At 37.2% G+C, this 9,387-nt stretch overlaps 1 protein-coding gene across 1 annotated transcript in view; it reads right to left on the minus strand.

The window, feature by feature from the left end:
- Positions 1–9,387, minus strand: part of PLCE1 (phospholipase C epsilon 1) — a 197,364-nt gene that overhangs the window by 15,235 nt on the left and 172,742 nt on the right. The window contains exons 26-28 of the mRNA XM_018562672.1: positions 7,238–7,401; positions 5,768–6,029; positions 4,268–4,386 (exon numbers count right to left, since the gene is read on the minus strand). Coding sequence (XP_018418174.1) covers positions 4,268–4,386; positions 5,768–6,029; positions 7,238–7,401 — 545 coding nt within the window. The remainder of the gene's footprint in view (positions 1–4,267; positions 4,387–5,767; positions 6,030–7,237; positions 7,402–9,387) is intronic.

The following is a 9,387-nucleotide window of genomic DNA, read 5'->3' on the forward strand; positions in this document are numbered from 1 at the left end:
AAAAAACGTGAAGAGAAGGGGAGAAGAGGGGGGGGGGGGGGGATATCAGGGAACATACTCAGCTCAGAGTACTTCCGGGTTCACAGCTGTCAAACCTTGGCCAATAGTGGCTAGGTAAGAATCAGATTGGAGATTCTCTGTCCCTGATCTGCTTAGAAAGAAAACATCAGAGGTCTCCATAAAGAGTACCTGTCACCTGCAAAATATCACATAGGGCTCTTGTTTGTGAAAGTAATAAAGTTATGCAGAATAAAAAAAAGTTAGTTTAAAAATGATAAAATGTAATTACAAAAAATTTAAAGGACCCCCCCATGCAGGCACATACTGTACATATAAATATGAGCACATAAAATGCGCGTATGTAAGCTGCAATTTCATAACACATATGGAGTGTCTACACACATGCCAGAGGAATAATTCTAGGGCAATCATTTATGATTAACTCTAAACTAACAAGCTGTAAAGATTTTTTAAAAGCATCACCTATGTACAGTTTTAGTCATCGTAGTTTTTTGCCCTTTTGCGGACACAACCAATTGTAAGGCTTAATATATTAAAAAAAAATTTTACCAAAAAAATGAGATTTTATTGTGTTTGTGTGCAATATGACTAAGTTTAATGATCTCGTTTTTTTTTTTACGGAAATCAATATTTGCGCAAATATTGTGCAACTTAAAAAATTGCCACACTACCATCTTTTAATTCATTATGCCCTCTGCTTTCAGAAAATATACTGTAGGTGTAAAAAAAGTGGTCCACAGCAAAAGAGTTCCATATCAGTTTGACACTGCCAATGTTAATTTATAATAGTTCATCCAATATCAGTGTCAAATGATTTTGTTGTCGTGTATGTGAAAACATTATGTGTTTTCATAAGTATCATTTGCTATAAAAGTGTGGCTGCCTTTCGTCTTGTTGCCATGTAATTATTGCCATGCTTGAGACCTTAGAATGGTGTGTGTATGATGTGCCAGGTTTACATCTAGAATTCTATACTTTTTTTTCAATATGTACATGCTCGCTCTAGTGTATTAGTCCTACATTACTCAGGACTGTCCTGCCATTAAACTGAATGGAACATGGCCTTAACTTACGTGTGGTTTGACCCTTCAGGGAATGTGGTTTATTTTCAGTCCAAATTCCAATAAGGAATGCTAGTAGTTATGTAATATGAACATATCATACCAACAGAGTCCTTTAAGATATTAGAAATTGCCATCTGGTTTATCTTCTCCAGTATCTACAACAATCTGAAATATCTGTTTTGGCTGGATTGACTTTTTAACCAGAAGGTTTATTTGTTTCTTAATCAAAAGAAGAGCCGGACTTTTTCAAATATTCCCTAACCTGTGTGGCTATAAGTATGGCATCACATACTTTGTATATTTTGCTGCCCTCCCCGGAAAATGAATTCACATATCAGTTTATCCATGACCACTTCAAAGTATGGCCTCATTTGTAAAGTAAACAATGGTCATAGCAGAGAATATTATTCCTTGTGACAGATGGATTTTTTCTGTTTACAAGCAGCTAACCAACTAAACACATTTCCACATTCTCGCTACAGTCTTCGGAGCCATGAGTAATGGCAATGGAGTTCACAAAATCCATTGCGATATTCTCGTAGAGACCACAACTTCAAAACACAAGGAAAACAAAATTGGTTTGATTTATACAGAAGGAAAGAAAAACATCTATGTTGTACATAGCAACTAAACAGGTCTTTCATTGTATAATCTGTTATAGAAAATCAGGAGCTGGAATTTTGTTGGTATGGATAACAAAAATTCTTGTGTTTTCATGCTTTATACGGTATATACACCATGCTGTATCATGACAGTAGACCTCTGCACCAGAGCTAGTAACGTAACATAGATCAGTAGAAAAGTAAAATGTCTGCGTATAACAGTCAGGATTCAAAACAAAGCCAAATTAGAGCATGCTGTTCTGTAGAATATATATAGCTCTGAATAACTGTACTTTGTAATGTCACTGGCATATGGTACTAATAAATGATTGAATCTTTAGTTTTGTATGCTTCTTTGAAAATTTTATATCGCTTTATGTTCTTCTGGCGGGGGCCCACTGGGGTAAGCAATTGACAGGAACAGGTTGTGAAGTGTCAATGCCTGTCAGATGCAGCAGACACCATTCCTCACACTATGCGGCAAAGTAAATGCTTTGCTGAGTGCCTGTGGAATAGCTCAACACATTCTTTACGTCTAGGTATCTGAGGAACGCTCAGCTGCTGTTAGGAATATGCTACCAGCACTTCTTTTTGATGCCTACGTAGACTAACACTAAATTAAGTATATTGTAATCTACATGAAAATTTCAGACAACAAGACACAAGAACAGATTGCCTCTCCCAAATAACCTTACCATCCAGGGGTATGGGAACTCTATTTACATGAAGTGCAAGAGAAGGAAGTGACTGAAGATACAAAGTGTCCTAAATGGGAACTGCCTTTATTTCTGGAGAACAAGCAATCAGATTCAGGCTTTCAGCTCCTGTCATTTTCAGTTTAGGGTACAGTCTGATTGATCGCTATCAGAAAATAAAGATGGTTCTTACAAGTATATGTGTAACCAAAACTTTTTTTTGTAAGTGGAGGATTGGGTAGTGACGTTTTTATTGCTTCCAAGTGTGAGTGGGGGTGAGTCATTGCCCAACAAACTTTCTCTTGGCGAATAGGAGCAATATTTGGACCTGCTGGCTCAGTTCCATGGAAGGGTGGGCGGGTAGGTCACCAGAGTTAGAAGATGCTCAGAATTAAAAATCCATGTGAATGAAGACTGAAAAAAAAGTATCAGGTAATCATTTCAAGAGTCAAAAAAACCTTTATTGAATTCACAAATGTTAACAAGAACACAGCCAATGCATTTTGGGGGTCAGGAATTCCCCTTCATCAGGGCTTAAGCAATGAACAATAAGACACTGATGGACTCTAAATGTACACCCCTGTACACGATCCTATTTCTCAAGCAGGAGTGGAAATCCTTGGTGAGAAATCCTGGTGTTGCTGTAACAGGAATAGAAGGAAAATCTTTCAATGGGAACACATGCTCCAGTGACCACCGTCTAAGATGGAATTTTCCTCACTTTGTAGAGATTTAATTTCACTTCCTTGTTGCATCTTTGGGCCAGAAAATAAATGGAAATGTCCCCTATGGGACAGACAAAAAAAAAAAGGAGCTGACCATACAGATTGAATTTTGCCCAAGTCAGCAGGATGGAATTCAAACTGTGGGTGGCCATGTCGGCACCACTCCATGGAGCCGGGCCAAAATTTTACAGCTAAACAGTGACTGAAGCCAATAAGCTGCAGTCACTGTTCGGTTATTCTGAAAGCTACAGGCATCAGCTGTCAGAATACAAGAGCCCTGCTGGGCATGTTTAGCATGAATTGGGGAATCAAGCAATTTTTCTCATTAGGCCAAAAAACTGCTAGTGTATGGCCACCGTAAGGTTAGAACAGCAGAAATGTAGTGTGAGAACGTAAGTGGAGAAATTGCAGATCAGAGACACATTCACTCAACAATTTTATCCTATAAGGTCAGGATCCAGAGATGTACATTTTCCTTTGTGGCTGGAAACATTTGTTATATTTGATAGTGGTGTCTGGATTAGAGAAAGGTTGGGCAGGACCTGAAATCCATACCCTGTTCCTAGTTTTGGGCTACTGCATAATCAAGATGTTGCACTGCTGTGGGATCTCTCCAGATACAGAATATTGTCATTAAGCTGGAGCCAGCTAAGGAACAGGCAGCAGTGTAGGTGCCTTAAACTGGCCATATACTGTTAGGCTTCTCTCTCTAGCCCAGCAAGCTAAAAGAGAGGAATCTACAGATTCCACCATCCAGGGTAAATGGCATGGATGGAGGAATCTTCCCCTGCCTGCTACTGTATTCTGACAACCAGCACCTACAAATGTGATTGAACAGTGATTGCAGCTGATTAACTGCAGCCACTGTTTGCCAACAATTTTTTTTACCCAGCTCTGTACAATATAACAAACACTAAAAGGCTCACAGAAAAAAGGGATTGAGGATGGGATTGGGTATAGAGAGATATTATTTGCTTAACCAGAAAACAGATTTAAAAACTCAGATTCAAGTGATCTCTTCCCTGCTGTGTATTTATATTACGTATTTAAAACAGGGATCAGCTTCAATATTTATATTATAGCAAAAAAAAAGACAAAAGATATTTTGTTAAACAATTATGTATTTCAGTTATCCTGTTTAAATATTTAGGATCACTTACCAAAGAGGCAGGCAAAGCACTGCCAGTAGGAATTTCTTCCATTCTCCTGCTGTTAATAAATAAAGTGGAGATTTCCAAAGTCTCATTGTGTAGATTATGAAGCTGTAAGTGTCTGTATCCTTTAATGAAGACAGAAAAAAAAACATTTACAACAGTAATTACTTTAATAGTGGATATGGGCTATTTCTGAAGTCCAGTCAAATCAAGTAAACATTAATTTCTACGTCTCATAGACTTACCCAACTATATATTTTGCACAGGACCTATCGTACCCCTAAGTTCCTGTTCAAAACAGGGGTCGGGACTGACCCTTCTTGACCAAAATGTGATTTTCGCCAAGGATCCCTGATACATTTATTGTGGAGATGTCCTACATTGGTCCAATATTGGGGTGCAGTGCTTAAGGGTATGCATTCTGTCTTCGGTATATTGTTAGATAACACACCTAGAGTCTGCATACTTGAAATTTTTTATATCCCTTGGCTATTGTAAATTGGCTATACACAGAGCCTTAATTACCGCTAGGAGACTGGTGGCAAGGAAATGGATATCCACCATTCATCCCTCTGAGTTAGATAAAATTTATGTTTGAACACATTACCTATCAATATAGAGGGATTGGTGAAGATTATTTTTTTTACGTTGGTCCAGATGGCTACACTATCGTACACATTCAGGGCATTCTAGAATTTTTTCATGTTATTATTATTATTCAGACATATGAGGGTCGTATATGTGAGCTCAAGATATAATTTGACTAATCCAGGTCCAAGTCTCTATGCTTCTTTTTGACTTACATCAGCATTGTAAATGTTTATAAGATGCCTAGGTGATTTGACCAAAATGAGTTAGTTCCTGGATATTGTTTTATCGATATGTGCATATGGTGGATGTGGGGTTTCCGTTTTTTTTTTCTTTTTTGGTGTTATTGGTTTTGGTTGTTTCTGTATTTATGTTATATTTGTTGTTATATATTTTTCTTTTATATTGTCTGTTTAAAAGAAAAACGTAATAAATATTATCTGATTAAAAAAGAACAAAAAACCCCCCATTCATTTCTGATTTTAGATTTGCTTTATGTATTTTGGTAGGCTGGATTAGATGGAGATAGGTCTTTTATGTCTATCATCATTATAAAAAAACAACCCCAGCAAATCCTTCAGTAAATGTGACAATGGTTTTTTTTTTTAAAAATACTTTAAAAATGTCTTTTCACTCATTATTTGTGAATGTTTAGGTTAAAAGGAGTACTCAATGCACAAGCACAACCAACGGACAAGTATGTTGGGTACAAAGCTATTTCTCTGTATCTGCTTTTTCTTGTTTGGAAGCAAAACATATTGCACAAAATTTTAGGCCTGTAACAGATGTATAAAAGATCGCCAACAAAGACCATGCTCATAATCTATTATGTAAAATTATTGATAATTCAAATGCTGTCAGTTCCTTGGAAGCAAAGCTGTGTTGCATGCAAAACAAATGATCATAACAAGAAATTACCTCTCTTTAAGACTTTAAGAGGAATAATTCTCTGGGCAGTTACAGCCGAGCTGTTATTCTCAACTACGGCAAACCGCAAAAACACAAGATCTTCAAAGTAAACGCGGAACATAAACTGCTCATTCCACATAGGGTTTAAAGTATTGCGATGGATGGGTTTAGTTCGGAAATGACAGCTGTCCACAGGCATACCAAGCACATCAATCTCGATACAAGGACTTCCTGTACTGTTGCTTGGACAGACATTCTGTCCTGAGACAATCTAAAAGACAAGTACACTTTTAGATTTAAAGCACAATGAAGGTAATTTACACAACCCAGACAGTAAGTCTCTTCACAATGATTTGTAAAGCTTTGCCATAGACACATATTTCATAGTAACCATGCAATTCATTCTTATTCACTTTGATTGATTTTCCTAAAGAAATGTCATCTACTTTATGAAAGGATCCATTGACTGATAGAAATTAAGTCTTAGGCTGAGAGGTCAGTGAAACCGTATCTCTGTCCAGAAAATTTGGTTTTGTTTCTATGTGATCCTGGTCCCTCCCTAAGCAAGACAGTTGATATAAATATGGATTTTGAGACCTTAGAAAGCTTTAACTGAGAGCCAATGAACTAGTTTGGGATACCGTCACCTCATTTAGTGGTGATTAAGAATAGAATTGCAAAGAACATATTTTTAAAGAACACCACTCAAGTGACCACACAGCAAGAGCAAAAAAAACAGCAATAAATATGACAATGGTTCTAACCGTTATCCACTCCATTCAAAACTAAAAGAATACGTTTTCTCTAGAGTGGGGCTCTACGGATTCATGCATTGTAAAACCGAACAGTATTTCCTGCCCATATATATTACTCTTCTAAGCAATAAGTGGGATCATTTCACAGATTAATAGTACTGATTAGAGTAGCCTAAACTGTGTGTGAAGAGTTTGGAATACATTTTTTAGTTACAGGTGTGTTCTACTACAGAAGCATGACAACAATTTCAGCACTTGGAACACTGACAGTGTATACTTTTCACATACTGTATATAACTTAAAAGAATGTTATTTTTCCATTTCAATATGTTTTAGGAAATGTTTCCAAGTATAAAATACACAAGTTGTAACAATTAGTAAAATCAGTGTGTCGCCTAGACCGTAGGCAATAAACAACGCCATAAAAGAATAAGAGGGAAAGGGAAGGGAGAGAGGGAAAGGGATTTACTGTAGAACTGGTATCAAACGGTTTACTGTAGAACTGGTATGTTAGGACTACAGGGGCAACAAAACTAAGTTTGCAACAGTAAACTTTCCCAAAAAAGGGGAAAAGAGAAAGGGGAGAAATGTGTAGAGGAGGTTGAGCAGAAAGGAGTAGCAGGAGTGGGAGTTAGAGAAGAGAGAGAGAAAAAAAAAAGGAAAAGAGAAGGAAGCGGTGGTGACTGCCACCTGGATGCTCCAAGAAATATGTTATTTTTCTTACAGATAAGGAATATATTGCTGGTTCCATGCTTTCTAAATCTCGGTCCAGGGGGGAGAATAACTGATACATTGGACAGCCCTTGTCCCATAGTACAGGTGGCTTTAGCACATATCCACAATGACCATTTGATTCAAACATGGCAGCATTCAAATGCAAAGGGAGATCTGAAAAAGAAAGAGAGATGCACTTGTTTACAAATCATGATTATTATGTTGGTATAAATTGCAGAATGGCATATAAATGGCAGAATTGCATACAAAACCACTGAATGTAATATCAGTCTAATAAATCCTACCTACATAATGCAAAATATTGTATTTGTTTATATATTTATTTAGTAGCATGGCTGGTAAAACGTGCCCAAAAGCAATTACAATTCTGATAGTTCTGAATCACACTTGGAGTGTTAATACAATATCCCACCTGATTCCATATAGATATCTATGCAACAAATGCTTTGGAGATTCTAAAATGTTTGAATAAAACTGGTGTAAAGAAAAAGTAAAGTACGGTAACTTTAGCACAAAACAACCAGAAGTGTCAGAAACCTCTGTCAGGTTTTTACAGGTGTCTGGGCCCCCACTGGTGAGACTTCCCTTCACTCAAATTTCCTTAATGGTGACACAGACAGCACTGAGCACCTTGCAGAGGATATATTCCTATCCCAAGCAAAAAAAAAGAAATACAACTAGGTGGAGTTCCATTTTATCAACAAATCAGATGCATAATTTTATCTTCTACAGTAGTGTAGTTCAAAAGTATGAGAGTTGAGCGTTAGAAGATGCTATGGACAGCATCTTCCATTTCATCAAGTATATTGATCTATATGGATCAACAAAATACTTTTTCCTGCAGGCTAGCTTCAGTTTATAAATATAACTACTTTGTAATGACAGCAATATTTACACTTAGTTACATAATTTGGTACATCTGCAAGTGCTCAATTTTTATACTGTCTTTTAAAAAAAAAAATATATAATTGTTTATTTATAGTTTGACAGGATAATGGATGTCTACTGCAGCCCTGCATAGTTTGTTATGTACAGTTATCCTTTATGGGGAAAAAAGAAGAATTAAATATGCAGTTAGCATATTTAACCCTTAAATTTAAACTAGGGATGTTCAGATACCAGGTACCATACTTGGTGCAGGTACAAGTACAGATACTTTTCCAGCTCCAAGAGTAGACTAGAGAAAAACTCAAAAGTTAGGAGGCAGCTGTCACTTGGCTACGGGGCTCCTGGGATTTGTGCATCCCTGTTTTAATGCATGATTTGTTTTCTATACATATATATGAGGAATGCACTGATACCATTTTTTCCAGACCAAGTACAAGTACCGATACCTGTCCAAGTACTCACAGATACCAATTATTTTTACTTTTTTTATTGTCAAGTGACAGTTTTTCTGAAACAATACAGACTAATGATTTCAGGATAGTGGTGGAGCACCAGAGCCCAGTCACAGCTGCAACCGCTGCAACCCTGGTAGTTCTCGTGAAAATGCCAAGTATCTGCACTGGTATCTGTGCATCACTAATTTAAAGGGTGCCCATGTAGGGCAAAGTGATAGGGCCCCTACCACCTTACAGTGCTACACACCTTCCTTCCAGGGTCACAGCCACCATAAAATACCCAGTGTTGGGCAATGATGACAGTACCATGTGACAGGTCCAATGATTGGCCACTAGGCCGAAGCACTGCATCATGGGAGGAGGTCACATGCTCTCCTGTACCCTTAAGCATATAGTGGCAGAAACAAGAACAGGCCACAGTTGCAGCAACATTATTATTTTTTGTTGAGATTTAGCCCTCATTCACACCTAACAATTCGTTGCCATTTGGAATTCCTGCTATAAGAACTTGCAAATCCAAATCTTCCATTAACAAGCGGCAGCTATCACCCATTCAAGTTAATTATCGGGTGACAGATCCTGTTCATTTATAACAGGGGATGCAGAAAACGAGATTGAGGGCTCTGTGTCCTCAATCTCTTTTTCTGTTTTAAAAAAAAATATCAGGGGTCTGTTTAGACTCCTGATATTTCCCCGAAGCCCCCCAACAGTGAAGTAAAAAAATAAAAATATTTAATAAAAATAAATAAATAAATAAAAAGTATAAATATAAATCATTTTTTACATTTGAAAAGGT

This window comes from Nanorana parkeri, unplaced genomic scaffold (genome assembly GCF_000935625.1).
Source record: "Nanorana parkeri isolate BGI_ZX_2015 unplaced genomic scaffold, ASM93562v1 scaffold590, whole genome shotgun sequence".
In the NCBI taxonomy this organism is placed as follows: domain Eukaryota; kingdom Metazoa; phylum Chordata; class Amphibia; order Anura; family Dicroglossidae; genus Nanorana; species Nanorana parkeri.